General features: G+C 51.9%; 2 protein-coding genes across 3 annotated transcripts in view; one reads left to right on the top strand and one right to left on the bottom strand.

Annotated features, from left to right (window-relative positions):
- Positions 1–102: 102 nt before the first annotated feature.
- Positions 103–3,293, top strand: LOC102083518 (urotensin-2 receptor). Its single transcript, XM_021282358.2, has one exon. The coding sequence runs from the start codon at positions 1,982–1,984 to the stop codon at positions 3,215–3,217; it is 1,236 nt and encodes a 411-aa protein (XP_021138033.2). The 5' UTR covers positions 103–1,981; the 3' UTR covers positions 3,218–3,293.
- A 2,393-nt stretch (positions 3,294–5,686) lies between these two features.
- Positions 5,687–23,711, bottom strand: part of LGALS1 (galectin 1) — a 201,115-nt gene continuing 183,090 nt past the window's right edge. The window contains exons 1-4 of one of the 2 annotated variants that reach the window (XM_005514682.3): positions 9,056–9,222; positions 7,733–7,812; positions 6,254–6,425; positions 5,687–5,896 (exon numbers count right to left, since the gene is read on the bottom strand). In XM_005514682.3, coding sequence (XP_005514739.1) covers positions 5,753–5,896; positions 6,254–6,425; positions 7,733–7,812; positions 9,056–9,064 — 405 coding nt within the window. In that variant the 5' untranslated portion in view covers positions 9,065–9,222 and the 3' untranslated portion in view covers positions 5,687–5,752. Of the gene's footprint in view, positions 5,897–6,253; positions 6,426–7,732; positions 7,813–9,055; positions 9,223–23,711 lie in introns of those variants that run through there. The other variant, XM_065047684.1, reaches the window with a different exon arrangement.

The following is a 23,711-nucleotide window of genomic DNA, read 5'->3' on the forward strand; positions in this document are numbered from 1 at the left end:
TTTCTTGGAAAAAAGCACAGACAAACAGAGCAAGGAGCCATAGCTATTCATTGCACTTGCTGGGACATGTGGACTTTGAATCTTCCCATCAGAGTCAGATGGGCAAAGTCATAATCCCCCACTGCTTGTTTGGGGCCCCCTCTCTGTGCTGAGACCACCACAACCTGTTTGAAGCATCGACTTCTGGGATGAGAAGCAGCATCCTTCATCCTGCTGCCATGGCAAGATGGAGCTTTCCCCTCAAAATCATATTTTCATTGCAGTTTGATGATCTCTCCCAGTTTGGAACATGACTGTCCTAAAAACTGAAGGCCATTGCAAAGCTTGTGTTGCAAAACAAAGTGCCTTTCAGTTCTGATAGCGTGAAAATGGGGCAGTCCGTTAGAAAAAATTCAAGCCCCATCTAAACAACATAAACAATGAGTTCTCTGGGAAGAAGAGTAGAGAGCATGACCCAGCTATGTCAAGTGCTGATACAGGCAACCAAGAGGGAGGCCTCTGGAGTTCCCTCCATTGATGACTTACGTGCCGTACGCCCACTCCTGTGGCATGGTCATGCTGAAGCTGTTGCAGGCAGCACATTGCTCAGGAAGGTGCTTGGGTCCTACTGCAGTGAGGGCAGTACCAGTGAGAGGCTTCCTTCTCCTGTTTGATGCTGTTATTGCTGCTGGAGATGAGTGGGGGTGTCTAACTCAGCCATAATGATGCTAATGCACAAAAGATGCAAAAAAGTGTGGCTGGTGTGGCCTGAAAACCCCTGAGAACTAAAGCAAAGAGCACTTGGTAATGGTACATCTGTCTTTGCTCTGCATACTCTGTCTCATGGTGTCTGTTCCCTGAGACAAATGAGGCTCAGATGTGGGTGAAGAAAGAGGCAGGTAGCACTGGGTGTAGAAGTTTTAGGGCATATAGTTGTTATGCAGTGATGCCCCGCTAGAAGGCAACGGTGCCTACCTAACACACTTTGCTCCCTGCTCTGAGGTCCTGGTGAAGAGAGGGAAGGAGAGGAAAGGCTTAGAGAAGGAGGGTGGCCTCTGGGGAGAGGGAGGAAAGAGTGGGTCTAAAATATCCAGCCCTTTGGGTCTCTAGGAGCTTGCTGCTGACTGAGGGACAAGGGTGGAACATGGCCAGGTCATATTAAATATGAGACGCCCTAACATGTGGTGGGTTTGCTTGCAAAACCAGGTGCTGCATCCATTTTCTACACCTCAAGAGCTCCTGATATCCTCGGAAGGGAGTGGGGGACAGGCCCTCTCCTCCCAGCTTGGCAAAGCGCTAAGGAGAGTGGTGTGGCAGCTCCCTGCCTATTGCATTTTCAGGGCCAGCCCTTGTTTTGCTTCTAAAGCCACAGTGTGATGCTTTCCTCCCCTGCCACAGTAGAGAGTCTTGTCTTGCAGTTATCTCCCGTTTAAAATGTGGAATACTGTGCAAGGCGAAATGGGAAAAAGAGAGGGAAAGAAGAACAAGATTGAGGAGGGAGCTGGAGGAAGGTGGAGGAAGGCACTAAGGAAGGAGCATATCTGTACGAAAGAGGAGGGAGCCACATACTCCTCTGAACCGAGTTTAAACTGGAACTGCCTTTGCACCAGTGTGTGAAGCTGTGAGTCAGACACATTCCTCTGTGCAGTGGGCAAGGTGACTCTGCAGGGGCTGGTTCAGGGGGGCAGAGCCCACCCCTCAGAGTCTATCTGAGCAGAGAGGACACAGACCTGGGAGAAGGAGAAATCCACCAGTTGGCTGGTTTCCGTGGGCCCAGCTAGTGCTGGAAAAGCAACATCTGAGGAGCTGGTGAAGACCAGAGACGTTTCTTCCTGGCTGGCAGAGGTTACTTTGCACTGATCAGTCTTGAAGGAGGGGCATGTGTCCCATTCTCACCTCTTTGGTGGTTAAGGAAAACTACCGGATGAAGCTTGTGATGGACAAAATCAGCACGACGGAGTGGGTGGCTGGAGGTGAGGAATAGACTTCTCTGGAGTACCCTATGTCTGCTGAACTCTCGCCATTCTTCCCTCACATGTTAATAGATGTGTCCCATACAGCGAGGGGGAAAGGCAGTGGGAAGGAACAGGTCTCTGGCAGCCTGACTTGCTCTTGCTCGTCTGACCCAAAGATGTCTTGTAATCCTTCCCCCATCAGCACAAGGCCTGGAGGGGATCCTGAGAACAGCAGCTTCTTGGAGGAAAGCAGTGGTGGGGGTGATGGCAGTGGTGTCCTGGGAGGGGACAGCCTGGTCACAGGGCCACTGGGTGCAGTGCTGCTGGTCATCTGCCTTACTGGGATGGCAGGGAATATCTACACGGTGGCAGTGGCCTCTGGCAGGGTGGCGGGCCGCTCAGCAGGCTCCTTGGGGGTCTATGTGATCAACCTGGCCCTGGCTGACCTCCTGTACCTCTCCACCATCCCTTTTGTGGTCTGCACCTACTTCGCCCACGACTGGTTCTTCGGGGATGTGGGCTGCAGGCTTTTGCTCAGCCTGGACCTCCTTACCATGCACGCCAGCATCTTCCTCCTGACCGCCATGAGCCTGGAGAGGTACTGGGCAGTGGCCAGACCACTGTGGGCCAGGCGGGCCAGCAACGCTTACCGCAAGCTGGCCAGTGCCATCCTCTGGCTCCTCTCGCTCCTGCTTACAGCCCCCATGATGGTGATGACCCAGCTGCGGGAGGCAGGTGGCCTCCACAAGCGCATCTGTATCCCCACCTGGACGCCAGCAGCCTTCCGGCTCTACCTGACGGTGCTTTTCACCACCAGCATCCTGGCACCTGGCGTGGTGCTGGGCATTGTCTACACCCGCCTGGCCCGGGTGTATCGGTCCTCCGCCTTGGGCCCAGGGGTGTCGGTGGCGGGACGGGCCCCTGCCTGGCGGCTCTTCTCCAGGATCTCCGTCATCGTGGTTGCCTACTGGGTCTGCTTCCTCCCCTTCTGGGCCTGGCAGCTGGCTGGGCTGTACCAGGGTGAGGGGCTGGGCATTGGCCCCACCACCCGTGCCTACCTCAACTACGGTGTCACCTGCCTGGCCTACAGCAACAGCTGCATCAACCCTTTCCTCTACACCCTCCTCGCTGGCAGCCACCGCCGGTGCCGCAGCTGCAGCAGGACGGGCACAGCACAGCCTGCAGCACCCTCCCGGGAGGCCATGGGGACTCTGGTGGGAGGCCACAGCATCCCCCTGGCTTTCAAGGGATCATCCGAGTCTCTGGGGGAAAGCCAGGGGTGAGCAGCACCCCAGGTTGGGGACATCTCCCAGCCTTTGGCTGGGGTCATGTTGGGAAATAAAAGTGCATCACCTTCCATGCCAGTGTGTAGCGTCTTCCATCGTCGTCGTTATGGTGCCTCCCCCTTCATGACTTCCCCTTTGCAAGGCCGCTCACTTTCCTTGTCTGGGGGAGGACACATGTCTCAGTGATCCTGACCCCATCCTCAGGTCCTTCAGCCCTCGCAAGCCAGTCTCTACCTTGCGCAAGGCTGGAGAGTGGGCGGAAGGGAGCAGTTAGCCTTGATAAATCTAAATTATACAGCTGGGGAACCCTCACCACCCCTCATCTCCTCTCTAGCAACGGGCTGAGCTGTAACAAAGTCAGGACAACAGTGAGTCACAGATTTCACAGGACCACTGAGTCACTTCAAGAAGCAGCCACACTAGCAGGAGACCAGAATGAGGTTCATCCTCTTGTGGTAAAGCTCACAGTCAGCTTTCTTCCCCCCCCTCCACAGAAAAACCTTTGAAGAGTCTTTCTAAAAAAAGTCTCCCAAGTGCAGTTAGGAGACATTGTGAGGTTGCCCTGAAGTACAGCTCAGGGAGGTCAGCACATCTATTCAGCTTTCAAGATCAGCTCAGCAGAGAAAGCTGCAAGGAGAGAGCTCCACTACATGTCCACTGTCACAGCTCATGGAAGGGGACCCTCATCAGCACCATGTCCCTGCTGTGGTTGAGGAAATTCACAGCTCTCTGGCCTACCAAATGCACCCCAGTCTACCATACTGTGTCAATGCCACTGCATAAACTGGGTCAGGTCACTGCCTCAACACCATCTAGCCTAGTGTGGCTGGCTTAAATACAGCTAAACTCTGTTCTTATCCCCAGAAAGGATGGCCTCATCCATATCACCCCATGGGAAGAGGCCCCAGGATATGCTGTTCCCCAGCCATGCCTATGCACAGAGTGGCAACATTAGATGTTGTGTTTATTGTTAAAGATGTAGCCTTAAAGAGCGGGATGTGATTATCCAGAGCGGACTGGCTTCAGGCAACAATGAGCTTCAAGAGAGATCCAGCTGCAGAGCCTCAGGTTGCTTGTACACCCTGAGTGTTCCTGCCTCCCGGCTCAAAAGCCCTTGTCTCCAACTCATTTCTCTTCCTCCTCAGTCCCCAGTTCCTGGCAGCCAAACCTCCCTTTGCTTGGGTACCTGAGACACAGGACCTGGCAGAACCTCATAAATTATAGAGCAAGAATAGGTGGTATTGCTGCCATAGGAGCTCTGCAACCACTTAGTGGGAGGAATTGGCCCAGCCAGGCCTGGAGGGACCCCTTGTAGGACACCAAATTGTTTGTCCTTCAAATTGCTCATCCGTCAAATTGCTCATGACCAAGCCTGAGAGGAAGGACCAGAAGATTGGGTTTTTCCACCCCAGGCCTACCTGGTAACTGTTGTGCACTGTGGAAAGGGAAGCTCCCATCTTTCCCATGTCCACCAGGCACAGCCTGCCCAAGCAGCAGTCATCGCTCCTCAGTCAGACTGGGACAGCTCTCAAGGAAGCTGCTGGTTAACACCTTGGGTAACAGTACCTACCCACAGCCCATTGAGAACCATGCTGTAACATCAAACACACCTCATTATCTCCAGACTCCTAAGAGACCAGCCTCAGTTCAGACTGAGAAGGGACCAGGCTCCTTTGGGCTCACATGAGTGAAGGGGCAACAGAAGCTTAATGGACACACTCCAGCTGGGCATTGCTACCTCTCCCAGCTCTGGATGAAGCAGGCACAGCACATAGGTCAGAATAAAAACAGAGCCCTCCAGGTTACTGCCCACATGAGACACAGCCCAACAGTATTTGTGCTTCCACACTTATTAGAAAAAAAAAATTATTTAGATGAGAAGCCCACTGCATGCTCTGTCACACCCAGCACAGCATCCTTTTCCACTGCTGCCCCACGCATCAGCAAGATGTCCCAAGAAGACATAGGAGAACTATGTTGTGAATAGGAGCAACCTCTACAGAGGGTTGCAGGCCAAAATTAGCACAATTGAGGAGTTTCTCCTCCCTCCATGTCTCACTAGGTTTACCTAGATCTGCAACTTAAGGTAGTCCAGGTCCAGCGAGGGGTGCTTAGTTTAAGAAGAGATGGATTTCATCAGCCTGTTTTACTCAGGCAGAGTAAAGTGTCAGTCTAGACCTCAAGGGTGGGTGACTTTGCTTCAGGGACCCTTCCACTCTTCCCCTTAGTCACATCTAGCCCTAACATTTCCTCCTAAAACCTTCCTTGGGCTTTTTAACTTCTGCCTTCCCTGGCTTTTGACACTTACCCTGCTCTCCATCCACAACTTCAAGGGGCAAGGCTGGCACAATCCCACACACATATTGTACTAGAGCAAAGTTGGCTAACCTCCTCTCCCCTACCCCACCAGCAAGGTGACCAAACCATGTGAACTTGCAGTATGAAACAGATTAGATTGAGACTGCATAGACCAAAACTCTTATTTATTGAATGCTTTTTTCTGTATCTTTGATATGGAGGTGTCAGAGGAAGTTATTCCCAGCTGATAGACTGGACTGTGAAGTCCCCTTGTGTATCAAAGTAGTCGAAGACAGGGAGCCCAAGCCGGTTAGGGAATGTGAACTGGTGGCCTGGGATGTGAACTGTCAGATCATTTTGGTTGACATTGAAAGTGATCTGCAAGACAAATGCAAGAGTCAGAAAGTTTCTGCCAAGGTGCCCTCAACCCCTTCCCTTCCACAGCATTGCTGTGCCACCCTCCACTTGGCAAGATGAACACAGCAGCATAACCTGCTCTTCAACAGCAGGAGTGTTATTCTGGTCTCCCATGAGATGAGCATTCCCTGCTCAGTTCAATAGTAACATCCCTTCGAGCTAGACAGAGCTTTCATGTTTAACCCCCAGCCCCTGTCCCTGCTCAGAGCCCTGGATGGTGGCACTGATGGTGGCAGGAAAAACCAGCCACCTCCTGTACAGACAACCTTGAGACAGCCCTTGGGATTGGGCACCATGTGCCAGACACCTTCCCCTCACCTCTGCTGTGCCCCCCTTCTGGAAAGGGAAGACAGTCTCCCTGTGCTCTGCACCCCACTCTTCCACCTTCTTCGAGTTACACACAATGGTGTTCACATCACCATGAGCATCAAAACGGGGGTTGAAGTGAAGCCCAATGCTGGAAGCATCCTTCCCGAGATTAAACACAAAGCTGCAGAGAAAGACATGAATGCTGTTTTAATCAATAATAAAGTAGCACATTATCATGAACATCTGAGTCTGTTGCGTGAAGCTCAAATGAGGGTAACCAAAGAGAAACTCTTTGCCAAAGTACACAGTTTCTCTAAAATGATGTGTCAGCAACAGGTACTCTCCTCATCTGGGGTGACAGGACCCACAGTGCCATCCCGGGAGAGACACCACTTGGTTTCCACAAAGTTTAACAGGAGCAAGGTTAAGCACTTTGCCCTGAACAGGGAGTTCTCCTGCACTCAAACCAGCTCCCAAGGCATCAGTTGCTTTTCACAGATTCCGTTTCAGCCCCAAACAGTTGCCTGGTGTTGCACTCTGCCTGTTGGCCACTGCCTTCTCCCTGCCCTGCAGGCAGCCAAAATAATTACCATGTCATTAGCTATCCCAAAGCATCTGCAATGGCAGTGGGAGGGAGCAGCTTCCTAGCCCAGTGTCCACCTTGCCTCTAGGCCTCTTACCCAGATGAGAAGAGAAGAGGCATAGTATTTGGCAAGAGAAAGCCCAGGAGGCTTCACTCTGACGCTATCGAGCTTCAAAGGCACTGGGAAGAGCTGGGACATGTTTCCTGGAACACAGTTATTGCTGGTACAGCAGTTATGGGTTCCACCTTACCCACTGAGAGGCCCCACCAACCACTGATGTGCACAAGGGCTGGGAACCGCTGCCTCAGCCACCCTGATCCCTGCATAGTTAGGAGCACATTTCTACTTACTTCCACCTGCCTACTCACCACCTTCCCCACTAGTATCTCCATCAGGTGAAAGCAAACTTCAGCTGCCTGAGACCCTCTCCTGCAACATGCAGTCTTTCCATTTGCACCATTAGCTGGAGCTGTGGCTCAAAGCATCCAAGATCTCCCAGCTGCTTGGGCTATGCTCTTCTCCCACCCAGTGAAGCAAGGCACTGTAACTGTGTCCCTGCTCCTGGGCCATCTTCATGCAGAGGAGAGGATGTGGCAGGGGATGGTCTCAACCCAAATCTCAGTATAGACATGGCTTCCATTTCCTTTACCCTTCACTAGAGGGGATGTGGTCACTGACAGTGCATGCAGCTGCAGCTTCACATCTGCTTCAGCATAGCCCCTTGGCAGTAGTGTGCATCTGCAATGTGCATTAGGAAATGACTCACTGGGAAGTACTGCTGGCGTTAACCCTTTCCAAAGCTGCTCCTCTCCCACCCAAGGGAGGGATTCCTTCTGTCTCCCACCAGCAGAAGACAACTCAGTGTGGTGCCTTGAACATGCTTGGGCAGCACAGCATCACTTACCTCTTGGCACTTGGTGAAATTTTCCCCTTGACAGTGAGGCGCTGGCCAGGCTTGAGACCCAAGTTGGTGCATACTGGTCCCTGGGGAACGCAGAGGCAGAGACATTAGCTCAATACCTGCTGCCTCACTTTCTCCAACTTGGCAACTCACTGGGCTTTCTTGCAACGCAGTGCATTGCTTTGGACCTCTGTAGAGACAGGGAAGCTCCCTTCCCCTAGGGCATTGCACCAGGGACATCCCAGAGAAGTTATTCCAGTCACATGGGACATGTACCCAATTTCCCAACCTTTCTCCTGCTGCTCTCATCAGCATATCTGTATTTCACAGCAGTGAAGCATAATCACCTGCTAGCTCCCATCACACCCACCCCATCCCAAACACACCCATGTGCCTTGTGGGTCTCAACACCATCCCACACAAGCTTGGCTGTGCAGGGATGGAGCCTCCATTGCTTTCTTCTGGCTTGGATTTGAACTTCAAGCCTTGCCTAGGTACAGGGGCTCAGACCAAGGGCCTTTTTTTTTTTTTTTTGTGTTTTTTTTTCCATCTTCAGCATTTGCAAGAACATTCTCCTGTCTATGCACATACCTTCTTCCACCTTCTCTCTAGTAGACCTAAAATACCCAGTAAACCCACATGTACCCATTTTCTATCACACCAGAGGCAAGACAGAAATAATACTGAGAATCTTTCTCCCACCCCACCTTAAGAAATAAGCACACATTTGAAACGCTTCCTGTTTAATCACTCTCAATCTAATGAAAAATAAGTTAATCAAAGAAATGCAATCACTTCTGACACAAGCCTTTGCCCAGCAGTCTTTGACACAGAAGGCCACTTTTGTATAGCATATTTCCTTACAAGAAGGAGAGCGATAACAACTCAGTGACTCATGAAAACTTCAGCCAGAAAGCAAGCAGCAAGGCTGCCCAGAAAGATGCTCACAGAGCAATAACTATCACTGCAGCTGCTTCCCCAGAGCAGAGCTGCTGTAGAACAGGTTACCCCAGCTCAGGAGCCAAGCCCACAACGACCCCCCCACATACTTCCCCAAAGGGATTTTGCAGGGAAAACAAAACATTCCTGCCAGAACAAGAAATAGCAGCTACCCCTGTGTAATGTCTGCAGCAGGGATCCTTCCTCCCCAGCAGCAAGCACCCAGCTCTAGCAGACCTTCTGACACAGGGGCTGACAAGCAGATGGACAACAGTGCAAACACCCTCACATCAATCTGACACACTCCCCACAGTCCCACTCCATGAAGTGCCAGCAAAACTATCCCTGCAACCATGCACTGGCTGCCCCAGCCCTTTCTCTACTCACACAAGACATGGTGCTGCTGTGCAGTGCTGATGCTGCTCTCCACCGAAGTGCAAGAGACCCAGGCAAGTAGCTGCAGGGACCCCACCCTTGCCGTTAAATAGATGGAGAGCTGAGTTGTCCCAGCCCTGCTCCACCACACACACCAATCAGACCCAGGAAAAGGTGGGAGGGGTCGGTTTTTGGGAGGAGGGAGGGCCTTTCAGGCAGAGCTGCCTCCTCCCACCCTCACCCAGGCTCCACTCCACGATGTGAAACCCAACACTTCCAAGTGGGCTGCTGGCCGCTCCAGGAGGAGATCCAGCTGTGTGTGGCCACGAAGCCAGTGGAAAATAGTTTTACAATGAGTGTTTTACTATCCAAAGCTTTTATCCCACATGGAAAATGGAAAATGGATGGATTGAGACTTGGCGGGAAGGGTCTAGGAGGAGGGCTGGGCTCTTCAGCTCTGGCTAAATCAGGAGCAGAAGAAGTGTCACTGAGTGCACACAGTACCTCAGAAACTCTTTGTGGTCCAGGTGAAACTCCAGGAACAGAGGACTGAATTTGGATCCAGGGTTGCTCAGCTGCACTATCAAGATGTGCTGACTCCAAATGCTGCACAGCTGCTGCCCCAGACCTTACCACCCTCTCTTGTAGGTACAGGAAACAGAGCGGGGAAATAGTCCTTATTCTGCAGAACCCCCAGACACTCTCAAAACCATGCAGTTAATCTTGGCTATAGGGCAGAGCAAGCCAGGAGGAAGCTGTCTTGGAGGGGTGGGAAGGAATTATACAGAAAATATCAGTGCCTGGCTCTTGCACCTACCCTGGGCACACCTGGGGGGCTGAAGAACAAGGGGACGGGGGCAAAACAGTCTATCACAAATAGCCATAGGATCTATATGTCTTTTAGCTGCTTCCATGTTCTTTTTGTGTCACGTATGATTCAGTCTGGGTGAAAGGAGCCCTTTGGAAAAAGTTACCCAATTACATGGCTCAACTGTAATTACATTGAAAGAGGAGGGAAAAAATTCAGGCAGTGGGCCAAGCTTGTGGCTTAAGGCTCTCCTTGTCTTGCATATTTGTCTCTAAATCACAAGGCGCTCTGTGATTTCCTTAAGAGGCCCAGAACTGGAACTCACTGAAACACTTTCTTCTTCTCTTTCTATGCTGCACATCAGTTCCCCAACTCCTGAGGATGCGATAGTCCCCATACCTCTTAACCCCATAAAGCACAACCCCAGTGGCTGTTTTCGGTCAGTGCCATCCATGCCAGCAGAGGCAGTAGGGAGGCCCCTGGAAAGGCTCCAGCCTTTGGCCAGGTCACCGATCACCCCAAGACACAAGACACTTGGAGCAAAGGCCAAAGCGGGCTTCTCTGCTCTGACATGCCTGGTCCATCTTCTCCCTTCTCCCTGTCCTTGAGCCTAATCATTTCCACGTGGTGTGGGATGAGGAGGGGTACTCCATACCAGCAGGAGGAAAAGTAACTAGTGACAGCTTCCCTCTGTTTGGGATGTGTGTGTAATTAAATAAATTCCTTTCAACTGCAAGATATTTTAAGATCAACCCCCTGCAAAGGACTCCGGACATCTCTCCAAGGAGATAAGCTGCTGCTGGAGCCATAGTTTAGTAGGTTGCAGGGGTCGGACTAGGAGGGACCGTTCCCTTGCAAGAAATGGTGAATGGGGAGAGGAAATGTGTAGGTATTTGCTTGCTTAGAGCTGGAGGTGGGGGCAGCCATTTAAAAAGTCAGGGGTAGGTTCTGTGTTTCCTGTAGCATTTCTGGCAGCTGGGCACTAAGCCAGTCTTAGCAGCCACCAGCTCCTTGAGTCACACCTGTCCAGGGACCTTCATCCAAATACTGCTGAGAAGAGTAGAGACCAGCTCATGGATAACAGGTGATAATGAGGGAGAGGATACTATCCAAGAGGAGACACTGGAAGGGCTATTCACATCAAGGAAATCTGGCTTTCAGACTTGAGTCTAACTCAGGCAGCCCACGCTTGTCTGTCGGAAGTCCAGATGTCTCTGTTAGTTTAAAGGACCCTTGAATTAACAGGCATTAGCACAACAGGCTAATACTGCAGGCAAGGGGCCCATGGGGGTTTCACATTGTCTGCAGACCATGGTCTGCCTCCATCAGTACAATGCCATGTTTCCCTTCCTACCTCTGGATTGGAGCCACCATGATGACGTGATAAAATCTAAAGCTCCAGGATCAGCATCCTCATAAGGTACGGCTGAATTCCGGAGAGGGAAGGTCCGTGCTCACCATGATGGCACACCAGATGGGGATGGTGTCTCCAGCCGCACTGACACCTGCTCCACCACACTGAAGGTGCAGAGGTGCTTGCCCGTTATTTTCAGCGGCAATGTGGTGTAGGAAGGGCAACCCACTGTGGGTTGAGGATGGCAGAGCCAGGCTGGTTAAAGCTGGCAATCCTCACCTCCTGTCACCTCATTCGTTATCAGCTAGGGGATGTGCCAGCAGGTTGTCAGCCCATCCAATCTGCAAAGGATAGAGATGAGGAAGATGAGGACAGATCATAGTGGGTCTTGGTGGCATGAGCTTATCCTGCTGTGTGGGAACTCAGCAGTGGGATAGGACTTTTCCACCTTTCCAGACAGACTCTTCCTCACCAGGAGAACTCTCCTGCATCGCATTCCAAATCCTCACTTTGTATTTCAGAGAGAGACACCGATCTGAACTATACCTTTGGAAGCAAAAGATCTTCTTTGTTCAAGCCAAAGAGAGTGAGTGGACATGATACTGTTGCTGCAGTGTCCTTGGCTATACCAAGCTCTTGGCCAGAGGGAGCTGAAAGAGTGGAGAAGGGAATAATGTCTGTGGGATATTAGTTCAGCAGTGCCTCATGCCTGGTTGTGAGGGTGAGGCAGATGGTGTTTGCACCCGCACCTGCATTCTCCAAACTAGGATTCTGTGTCCTGGACAGGATGGGGCCAGCAGAGCCAGTTGCCGTGACAGGGGGAGAACAAATTCACAGCCAGCACTTGTGTGCAAGGCCACAAATCACAGCAAAGTCTCCACCAAGCATGTTCTGTGCTAGGGGTGAGGTGTCCTGCTCAGGTCCTTACCCTGGGCACCTCTCCTGTAGCCTGTGCTACAGAGACAGCCTGGCTCCTGGTAGCAACTCACTGCCCCCTCACTAGCCTTTGCTTGCACAGTGTCCCTGTCTGCTCACTCCTCCTTGGAAAGTACAAATTGCCTTCGTTCAGTGAGAAATCCCAGACAGTCCACAAAGAACTCCTGTTGCCTTTGGGGCCTGAGCTCATGCCTCAATGCTGGCTGAGAACTGTCATTCCTGTAGAAGGGACCAGATACCCCCATCTGTTGCTAGGGCTGCCCATAATTTTCATTGTAGCTCTTCTCCCAGGGCCTCAGCCTTCTTCCTGCAGTCACCTTGACATCCAAAGAGCCTGTGCTGATCTCTCCATGATGAGATGACACAGTTTCTTGAGCTCCCAGCTTTCCTTGTGGACATCCCCACCATTCCCAACCTTCAAGCTGTAATTCAGCTTAGGTTGAAGAGGGAAACATGATTGCTAAGGGTGAGTTTCATCATTGCGAGTAGCTTTGATATAAAGTCTGCCTTCTGGTCTAGCTGATAAGCACTGGTATGCCTCAGCATACGTGGGCTGGTCCTGTGTGCTGAGGGCTGCAGTCTAGCTCCTTCACACTGTGGGGCTGAGATGAACTGCTGGGCTGAGCTGTTGGGTGGCTCTAACCAAGGTGGTTTGGCAGCCACCAGAGAAATAGCCCATTCAAGCAAGTGTTTGAAGCAGAAGAGGGAAGATCTGCCTCCAAATCTGCTTGTGAGGGATGCAGGGATAGGTAGGGCATCGTGAGTCGTGACCCTGGAGAACTGGGAAAGGACCTGGCTGAAAAGCCCATGGACTACGTGACCAAATCCACCTGTATACATTGCTCTCCAACTGGCAAAAGCCTGTTTTGGCTGCAATTACTCCTTCAGTGATTTGCAACATCTTTCCACTGGGAGAGTGTCTTTGTACCTGTTCAGCCACTTCGTGCTATGTGGGTTGTGGTATTTTAAATTCAGGATTAGGTGTGCTAAACTCAGTTTTATTATCTTGCGGACACAGAGCCTCACATCAGGAATGAGCCATAGCAGGATCTCCCAAGCTTTGCCTGCTGAAATTTTTCCAACCACATCCAATTTCCTGGGTTAGGAGCCGTCTCTGAGGCTCCAGCTCCTGCTGACTCCAGAATCTCTGCTTTCATTAAATCAGTATGGAAATATGTTCCCCAATGGTGAAGATAATGCTATAAATGTTATCAAAGGGTACCTGGACAAGGTGATTTAGTTGGGCTAGCCTAAAATTACAGCTTAGGGAAGTGGGAATGAGTCTTGCTCACGCGAATGACACGGGGATGTGTTAGGCACACCTTGAAGTGCATCCCGAGAGCTCCCTGTCTCCCACCTCGCCCCTCCAGCTGCTCACGTTGGGCTGTCTCTCACCTCTGGGGTGCAAACCCTCCGTGGGCACAGCAGGAAAGGGACTGCTCCTGGTCTGCCAGCCGGGGTGGCATCCCTGTCGCTGTGGGACAGGCACAGCACCGGGGTGCTGGGTCATGGTCATGGGCAGCGTGGATCAGCCTGTGTCGGCCCATGGAGATGGTTGACCCAAGCCATTCAAGTGTCCTTTTAGTATGCAAGAGCGGCAAGAAGACACCCACTGATCTGGGTTAACTCCTCTGTGTGTGAGATAGGCAGGAGGACTCTGCTGGACAGTGCTAGGAATACTGAGAGCACAGCAAAAGAGCTCCAAGCCTTCCATTAACTTGGACGTGAAGGATCCTGACTGAGAGGCTGGAGCAGTAGACTTAGCAGATCCTAACCCAGACTGGTTAGGAAGGCTTCAGGCAATTTGCATTTCAGTTTAAGGGCACTTGGCCCAAGACAGCACAGCAAAGACAAATCAAGGAGGGGTGACTTGACGCTTTAGGAAAGCACATTCTGGGTTTTGACACAGAGAGGTCACCCGCAATGATGCAGCCCAGACTGGGTGATTGCTGCATGCAGGGAATTTCCAAGAGCTGCAAATGCAGGTTGGGAAAAGCCTTGTGGCAGGTCTGGCAATGGCTGCTGATCCAGAGGAGGACAGCACACCCAGGAGAGCTGGAAAGTAAATGGGGTAAGGCTTAAGCTCTCCTGTAAGAAAAGTACCATCAGGGACCTTGTACAACTCTGCCATGCATTTTGAAACTGATAACATTTTTCTTATTTAAAGAAAATAGGAAATCAACTTCTGACCAGTGGCACGAATTTCTGATTTTCTTTAAATAAATCAAGTTAAAGGAATAGAAAGAATGGAAAGGGTAGAAGTGAAAATGAGTTGGGGTGCAGCATGCATTGTTCAGACTGTTTAGGGACTGCAGGCAGGGCTTCAGACCTAACCTTTAAGAAATTACATGTTTTGAAAGCAGAGCTACAAGCTCAGCAAATGCTGACTAATAGAGGGGAAAATATTGCCACCACTTGTCTGGATGTTGGCTAATGACTTCCAGAGGGCCTGCAACATAAGCCCAGTGCCACCACTGCAGGAGAGAAAGGGAATATTGTGCTAAAATATGATGCTAAGAAATATTACTGGGCTGCTGGTCAGTGTAGGGAGTTCAAGGGCAAGGAAATTCAGCTACACATGGGAGAGTCAGATGTTTCGACACTGACATACTGGAGTAGGAGAGCTGCAGGCTATCGGCTGATTGTGGCCAGCGGCTCTGTTCTGCTGTAATACCCACATTAGTGTCCTTGCAGTACCTTAGAAACCTGCCATTTATTGAGCCTATTTCAAATGTAGAAATGAGCTGCTGAGGCATATTCCCTGTCTTGGGTTGTTGTCTGTTAAAGCGACTTTTGAGATGTGCTGTGCAGAGGATTGTTTGCTGTACTTAATATGCAGACAGTAAGTGGATGCCGTGTTTGAACATGTTACAGCAGCCCAGATGCTGTTTTCAACTGTTCCAAGAAACAGTGCTTAGGAGAAGTATGTTCGTGGAATACAGGCACGTTCTCCTGCAACACCCTTGAGACCGAAACTAAGCCACATGCCATTTTTTCAGTGAGTGATGTACGTAAAAACCAGTCTGGAATGACCATCCTGAAGAAAAGGGTTGCCTTTAATAGGCTTTGCTGGCAGGAATGACAAAGAAGCTTAAAATGACCCTTTTTTTTGTACATACAAAGTGATACCTTGGATGCAGGATGATATTAGTCTCCGCATACAGCAGAAGCGGCATCAGAGCAGCTTGGGAGGTGAGGCCGGCAGGGAGCCTGGAGCACATAAGATTTTTCTCACTGAGATGTACCATGCGTAGACCATTGCATCTGCTTTGCCAAATGCACTCATCTGCAGCCAGCCCACAAGCCAGTGTTAGGGGCACATCTCATGTTTGGAGAGCCTCCAAAGCACATGGGATCACAAGACATCAGCACAGCCGAGCTGAAGCCAAGGCAGGAAAATGGCCAACTTAGCCTTTCCAAGGGGCAATGGGGCCTCACCAAGCAGCAGAGGCTGGGGGAAGAGGATTGCATTGGGCAGACAGGAGCCTGCCCTCACTTGGGGTCCTGCAGGTAGTACAACTCATCATTCCCCAATGGGGACACATCCTGCTGGCCCTAAAGCCACTGCAGCCTGGGACTTCCCTGCACTTCTGCGTGGGGGACCACCTAAAACTCCCTTGTGGGTTTCAGCTGCACATGCCATCCCTCAGTTGATGCCCCAAACAGTTAGGCAGTACCAAGCCCTGTTAGATAGCTGCTGTCTGCCACCCTACAGCCAGCTGGAACAATTACTCTCTCGCTAGTAAGCTGTCTGTTATCCGCCAGGATCAGCTGCTGAAATGGGAGGGTGTTTTGGCAGGGCTTGACACCCTCCCTTCCCTGAGGCTCATACTATTTGGGGATAGAAAGCGCAGGGCACTCCTCTCTGATGCTATCGTGGTTTGGAGACAGTGGAAAGCGCTGGGATGTGTCATCCCTTGCAACGCTGTTGGTTCCCACCGCCTTGCAAGAGGAACCAGGCACACTCCAGGGCTGGTGAGTACATGTACATCACTGCCCTGGTGAGGCTGTGACACTCTTTCAGGAGTTTTTGCAAGCAGATCTCCCCAAGGAAGCCCTTTGCAGAGCCATCTCTACCCCTGCCAGCAAGCACACCCATCCATAATCATGTCCTACACAAGAGCTCACTCTTCCTCACCTCTCTCTGGCTTGCTGTGCTCCCTGGGCAGAGAGCAGGCACTGAAGCACCCCACCAATGCCAAAGCTGGTCTTTGCCCTCCTGCAGTGCTCAGGAAGAGCCAGCCTCAGGTACTCAGCGCAGTCCAGGTGTCAACTGTCCATACCTTATGGCAGAAAATAGGGTCCACACTTGGGATCTCCTTGGTTCCTTCCTTCAGATGTGGAGCTGGGGGCAGGTTCACAACAGCTGCTGGCAGGGTGGTAATACAGGAGCACAAGCTCACTCCCCCAGCAGTAGCAGCACAGATGTTCTCTCCCTCTCTTCTGCCTTGTGCTCCAGGGCTGTGCTCCTCATCCTTTCTCAAACAAAGGACCTTCTCATTTTTCTGGAAGAAAGTCAGATCTCATCCCAGTGGAACTGGGTGGCTTGGAAAAAAGGAGCAAAATGTGCTGATGCACTTAGCACCCAAGTAAACAACATGGCATTGTTCTGTGGGATTGTAGACTTGCTCTCACTATGATGGACACTGAGGCCAAGCACTGACAAACTCCTGACTTTGGCTGGGGGCACAGATCTTGACATGCCAACTGACTGCTTGGCCGGGTACATGGGCGGGGGACTTTTCTGTGGGACAGCTTTGAGGGTTTTACGAAGCATTGCTGGCCCAAGTGCTGCTGCTTGCCTCTTCACAGCAGGAGCCTGGGGGAAGAGGGATGGACAGTCACTTACAGCATCTGTGCGCCGGTGGTTTGGTGGCAAGTGCTACTCTCATCAGCATGAAGCTTGCATTTTTCTCCCAGCACTGAAGGTAACGGAAAGTCTATCAGCCAGTCAAGAGTTTTTGGGTGTACCCTATATACGCCAAAGGTCTGAGGGGGATTCAGGTCAGTGCTGTCTGTTCAGCAGGTTCACCAGGTACACCATGAGGCCAAGGGCTGTTGCACCAGCGGGACGCTCAGCATTTACACCCCAAGGTGCTGATCCCTGAGACTCCACCAGAGCTGGGAAAGGCATTAATGCATTTAGCTTCTCTCTTAGCAAAAGCAAAGTAAATGGCTGCAAGGGATGGCAGTCCAGAAGGGAAGGGCAGAAGGATGGAGGAAGGTGCTGGACACGTCCTCATCGTCATGACAAGACAGAAACATCAAGGAGCAGAAATGAGACCCCTACAAATCTCCCTCCTGTACAGAAAGGAATTTATCACTTCCCCTTGGCTGTAGATACCGATGACGGTTACTCAACAGCTTTACTAAACCTGCCTGGCTTCCCCTCCTGCCCCAGACCCTGGGCTGGTGACAGCGTTTCAGAGGTTACACTGACATGGTTCATGTGGTGTCCCCTGTGCCCTTCGCTCTGGAGGGCTTGTTCACACCTGTTCACCCTTGGCCTGAAGGTCCATGGCTTTAGGTCCTACAGTCTAAGAGTTTTCTTGTGCAGGGTGGATTAGCTTCAAAAATCCTGGACATCTGAGAGGTACTGGCCTCCAGGCCCTCAGGTGTTTGTTCCAGAAGCAGGCAACAGTCAGGATGTGTCATTCCCATTCCCGCCAAACCAAACAGGGAAAACCAAGGAGATTCTCCTGGCCTCTTCACTGGCTAAATTTAGTCAGCCAGGATCAAGTTGTAAAGTAATGCACCTCCTCCCATTCAAAAGGAAGATGGGGAGATGAGAGAAGCCCACTGGTCAGGCCTGTGATGAGGTAACCTTAGAGGGAAAGCAATGTTCTTACAGGGTCTGCTGTTGTGTAAACTCACCCTGAGGGGGACAGGCCCTTTGCAAGGCCCAGCTTTAAGCCAAGCTCTGAGTGAGGTGTCCCCCAGCCTGGGCAGGGTGAACATCCTGGGCTTGTTTCACCAGCTCTGTTGCCCATGAGATCTTGGAAGGAGCAACCCAAGGGGCACTGCTGGGTGCAGATATTGTGTTGGAGTGGCGTGAGCTCGGTGCTGGGCAGCCCCAAGAGAAGGCCACTTCTTTTGAGCTCAGTTTTGTCACCATGTGAGGTGCTTGCCAGCCCAGGAGCACATGGAGAAGTCCAGAAACGGGAGCCTCCTTGCACACCCCTTGGCGAATGCCAAGCTGGTGTCTGTTCAGGATAAGAGCCATCGGGGAGGGAAGTCTCCCTGGGCAAGCAGGCATCGGCTGTGACTTTCCTGGAGATAGAGAGAGAGAGAAGCAGGAGGCAAAAGCACCAGTACCCCCAAAATGCACCCCTTCTAAACAATAGCACTGTCAGCAAGGACTTGTGCTGCATGGCAGGGCTCCCCATGGCCCTCAAGGACTTATCTAACCCCTGATGAGACACAAGGAGACATGCCATTCTGACAGCCCTTCCCGCTTTGGAAACAAAGATGTTTGTCTGTTTTCGTGGTGGCCTATTTATTTGGGGCAAAGGGAAGGAAAAACAGCAGAGAGCAGAACAGGGCCTTCCCTCACATGGTGCTTTATTCGGCTGCCCTCAGGGTGTGAGCTCAGCTTTGTGGGCAGGGAAGGTTTCACCTGCTGAGCAAGTTGAGGAGAACCTGTGCCCATGATCGGGATTGAGCAGAGCAGGAGACACTGAGAGAAGGACCCATTAGGGCTGGTGGAGGGGGGTGACTGGAGGACCAGCACTGCAAATGAACAGGACCACTTCTCCAGCCATGAAGGTTTGAGTTCAGGAAGAGTGCCAAAAAACAAAAGGAGCCTGCTGGCCAGGCTGCCAAAAACTGTGAAGGCACTCAGCCTTCCCTAGCTGGCTCCCCACCGATCATCAGTGGTTACCCCACTTGGCCCAGGCACCCACCCCACTTTCCTTCAGGGTCGGTCCCCTCTCCAAATGGCCCAGCCACTCTCTTGACTTGGATGCCACAGAGAAACCAGAGCTGCTGCTCCCCCTCTCCTCCTGCTGGGCTGAAGGCTGCGGTGGGAAGACTGCCTGCCTCACCTACCCACAGTGCCCAACACTCCCAGCTGGTGCGCAAAGCTTGTCTGGGACTTGCTCGACAGGTAGAACCTTCCCTCCCTGTGAAATCTCTACCTGCTTTTACGACTGCCTGCCCCTGAGCCAAGGATGCCTTTTTGGCGGCTCCAGGAGTGGGCTCGGCTGGGTGCGGAGCATTGTTTTTCTCCGTGATTTTATTACTTGCATCATTTCTCAGAGTCTCTCAGTTGGACTTTCTTCAAACTCTCCATCTCTTCATCGCTATCCACTCTGTTCCTTCCCTCCGCACTGCACGGAACCCACGCTCATAATGGAAAACACGGACAGCACCTGACACCTTCCTGGTCAAAACACCTGCTACTGATCTTTGCTACAACCTCTGAGCCATGCAGGCTGAGCCGTGCAGCATCCTTGTGACACAGCCGGTGGGTTGGGGAGGAGACAGGGGCTCAAGGAGGACCTCCATTGCTGCTGTGCTCCCATCTCCTCCTGCTCTCTGGCTATGCTGGGAGCATGTCACCCCAGTGCCAACACTATCTCTTGCTGGGCAATGGGGCTGAGTCCCCCAGCCTGGAGCCAGGCCACCTAGCCACATGTCCTGGGCTACCTGTTTCCTGTCCCTCTGACTCAGATTACTGTTTGCCTGCAGGGACCCTTCAGGACAAGGGAGTCGGTTGACCTCACCAGGCCCAGGCAGGACTCTCCAAGGAGCACCAGCAAAGCCAGTGAGACTGTCCTTGCTGCTCAGATCCTTCAAGCGCAGCCCTGGGGCTGAATTACAGAGAAAGGTACAGAGAGCCCAGGACTGATGATGTTCATCCCAGATGTCTGGGGCAGACCTCTGGTGGGCCAGGGTGCTGCACCACAAGGGATCTGGTCTCACCGAACACCAAGCTTTGTATCTTCTTGCATTATGCAGTATCGATCAGACTGATCTTCCTGCAAAACAGCTCCTCAACTTCTCAAGAGTAGCCAGGCAAGCCCTGTGAGCCGAGCCTGGACTGAGAGGATCTTTAGGTACAGCAAGCTGTTAAAGAATTTGCAAATACACGTGAACCAACAGGAGCCTTTCTCAATTCGGAGCAATGCTGTCCTTTGGGAATAGCCAACCTGTTGCTCCTGGGCCCTACAGGTATTGTGGCCTGAGCAAGGTCAGGATCAGTGCTGGGACAGTTCACCCAGTGTAATGGGGCTGGATGGGTGGCTTCACGGTTGTCACTTGGTTAGGCTGGGTCCAGCTGCATGGGGCAGTGGGTATCTCCAGCCATCTGCTCCCACAGCTCCCCAGGCATGTTGGGCACATAAAGGGATTTGGGATGAAGACTAGAAGACCTGTAAAGCTGCTAGCTGCCCTGTGAAGGGGATGGGTGCAGAAAGACTGTATCTCCCCAAAGAGCTATGTCTAACGCTGAGAGGTCATAACACCCCATGTGGTGCTTTGGGACACAGTGCCATTCAGCCGTGGAGGAAAAGATCCATGGAAATTGTGGTAACACCTTGTCTCCAGAACCAAGGCCTCCTCCTTCCAACCTAATAAGCCCCTACTCAAGCAAGGGTGGTCCCAAAGTGTCCTACTCAAGCAAGGGTGGTCCCAAAGTGTGTCTGTACAGCCCTGCACTGAAGGCCAGGGCACTGGGCCAGCTGGAACAGCCCTGATGGAGGAAACCAACCCTTCAACACACATACACACTCCTGGGGATCGCAGCGTTGCTGTGGTTTGGGTCAGGCCAGCCTCAAAAGTGCCGGGCTCAGCCTTCTTGAAAGCAGGCAACGTAAATAAAAAGCATAAACTGACCAAAGCTGGTCAGCTGCAGCTGCCTGGGGGACGCTTTCAAGAACTGGCCCTGGATGCTGACCAACTCCCCACCAAGTCACCATTTCTCTTTCTCCCACTGCAGAAAGGTTGGGCTGCCCCCAGCGCATGACTGCATCTCAGCTCGCGTGTGGGACAGACAGTCTTACCCCTCAGAGCAAAACCAAGATGCTGGGCTCTGCGCTGCTATTCCCGGAAGCAGAAATGGGTGAGGATGCCCAGCCATGCCATGAGCCAGCTGTCCCTTTTGCAGGCAGGAGGGTGGCCACTGGCTCAGAGCGATACTCCCCGTGGGGAAATGGGATGCTTTCTGAGAAAGGCAGGCTCTCGGCAAGCAGCGTGCCAGCAGCACTTTCTGGGCAGATGCGAGAGTAGCCGGAGATGGGGTGGCCTGGTTTGCAGGGTGTGTGTTTGCCCTTTTCCAGGGAGACTTGCAAATAGCTCAGAAGAGTTTGCTTTCATGTGTGTATATTGGGTTTTATTTTGGCCTGGCATGAGTCTGTCCAAGCTAAAGCAACTACCAGGGTACGGGTACCTTAAGTGGGCAGAGGAGGATGAATCTGGAGGGAAGGCAGAAAGCAAGACAAGCACTATGGTTCACAGCCAAGCTTATATTCTGTTTTGTTGTTTTGTTTGGGGATTTTTGTTTGTTTGTTTTTGTTTGGTTTGGGTTTGGTTGTTTGTGGTTTCTTTGTTGTTATTGGTGTTTGCTTGTTTGTTTTGTTTGTTTGTTTGTTTTTACTTTTTTGGGTGTTTCTACAGATAGGATACTCTTTGGTCCCTCCAAGAGGCTGAAACGTGAAATGCACTACTTTTCTTTCTTACTTTCTTTTTTAATGTGATATCTATCATTCAGTCTTCTGGGTTGCATGCATATGCTTCTGGGAATGCCATGAAACTCACTGAGGAGAATCATCCAGTGTTGTAATAGCATGGACCAGGCCTCAGCAGCACCAGCAGAGCTGATGGAAATGCAGGCTTAGGAGACTGACACAAGAGTCAGAGTCAGAGCTGGTCTGGCAGAGGGAGAGAAGATGCTGGGTGAGCAAGTGGTGCCTTGGGGATGAGAACAGGGATCCCAGGACCTCTCAAGGCATCTTCTGCCCAGAGCAGGATGTACCATGCTGCACTGCTCCTGCCTCCACCAAGCCAACACACACCATTCCTTTTTGGTAGCCACAGGCACCCTTCCCCAGCCCTGGGTCCACCTGTCACCCTTTTGCATAGATGTTTTGTAGAGTGCTGGCACATCGGCCATTATCACAGCAAAACTGGGTGCCTGAAGGAAGCCTCATGAAGACGGCTTCCCAGGCTCCTACTGCTGGTAGCATCTCAATGCCCCACCAGTTGCAGGTGGACTGAGTCCCTGGCCTCCGTCACCTGCAACCAAAACGAGTAATAACTGGCCCCAGCTCTCCAGCATGTCTTTGCCTGGCCAGTGTGTTTCAGCCCTGCCTGCAGAGGAGCAGAGAGCTCCCTCTCCGCATTGCACCACAGTGCCAAGCCTGACTTTGCTGCTGCCCATGCCTGCAGAACACCTGACTGCAGCCCTGGCTGTCCCGGGGCTGGGCATGCCGTGGTGGCAGCCGTGCTGGCGTGGTGGCTGCCCTGCTATGGCTGAGCGTCTGTGGCCTCCTCCTGTTGAAACATCATCCCTTGGGGGCAAAACAGCTGGGCACCAGCGAATGAGCTGGGATGAAGGTGAGGGTTACCATTACAACAGCAAGGCTGCATACGTGCAGCTTCCCAGCACCGTGCAACCACAGTTCCAGGCGTTCTCCTTTCCCCTGCCTGGCCAGGCCTGTGTAGCAGCAGAGGAGAAGGGGCACTGCCTGGCTGTGATGTGAAGTCTGGCTGCTCAGCCAGCCCGCAGCAAGAACTGCCCTCCATGCAGGTCTGGAAACAGGCACTGCACATGGATTTGGGATTGTTGCACCTCTCAAAGGAGTTTGTGAATGGCTCGCAAGGGACTTCAAGTCTGATTCATAGAGATTTAGGCACCTGAAACTGCTGCTAAAGAGGTTGGATCTTCCTTCACTTTGACTTGGATAGGCAAAAAAAATAATGTGCTACAGGCCTGGAAAACAGAAAAGACTATTCCTGTGGCAGTGCAGCCGACGAAGCAGCAAGTAAAGCAGCAAGCAGGGTGTCTGGCATTCATCAAGATGAAGAGCTGTGTAAGGCAACTACTGAAGGGAGGATGATGTGCATACTGAAAAACATACATCTATAGCATTGAAACTATAGAGCATAGATGGAGGGCACGATTCCACTATGAGCAACTGGAAGTGTGACAGACGATGCCAAGCAACAGCACGGTGCAGCCCAGCACAGAAGGAGTTGATTAAGCGTGCACAAAAGGGAGCCGTGACTTGGATGCAGCCTGTAGGGCTGTCAGCCACATTGTGTGCCGTTTGCTCTCCAGGACACAGCCTTTGCTCACCAGCGACCAGGCTCTCCTGAGCAGAGACGATTGTGTGACTGAACCCCTGCCGACCGGAGCTGTGGGGGGAAGCAGGGACGAGCTGTGGTGAGAAACAGCTCCAGAGCAGAGAGCTGTAGCTGTGGGGTGGCTGGCTGCACCCAGGGTGCCAGCAGTAGTTAGGGGCTCTGCAGTGTTGACAATGGCCAGTGAAAAAAGCTGACGCCCAAAGAACAGCCAAAATTGTCTGTGCTTATAAATCTGGCTTTTCAGCTCTCAGGAAGGGGGCTTGTTC

Source organism: Columba livia, chromosome 1 (assembly GCF_036013475.1).
Source record: "Columba livia isolate bColLiv1 breed racing homer chromosome 1, bColLiv1.pat.W.v2, whole genome shotgun sequence".
Taxonomy (NCBI): Eukaryota; Metazoa; Chordata; class Aves; order Columbiformes; family Columbidae; genus Columba; species Columba livia.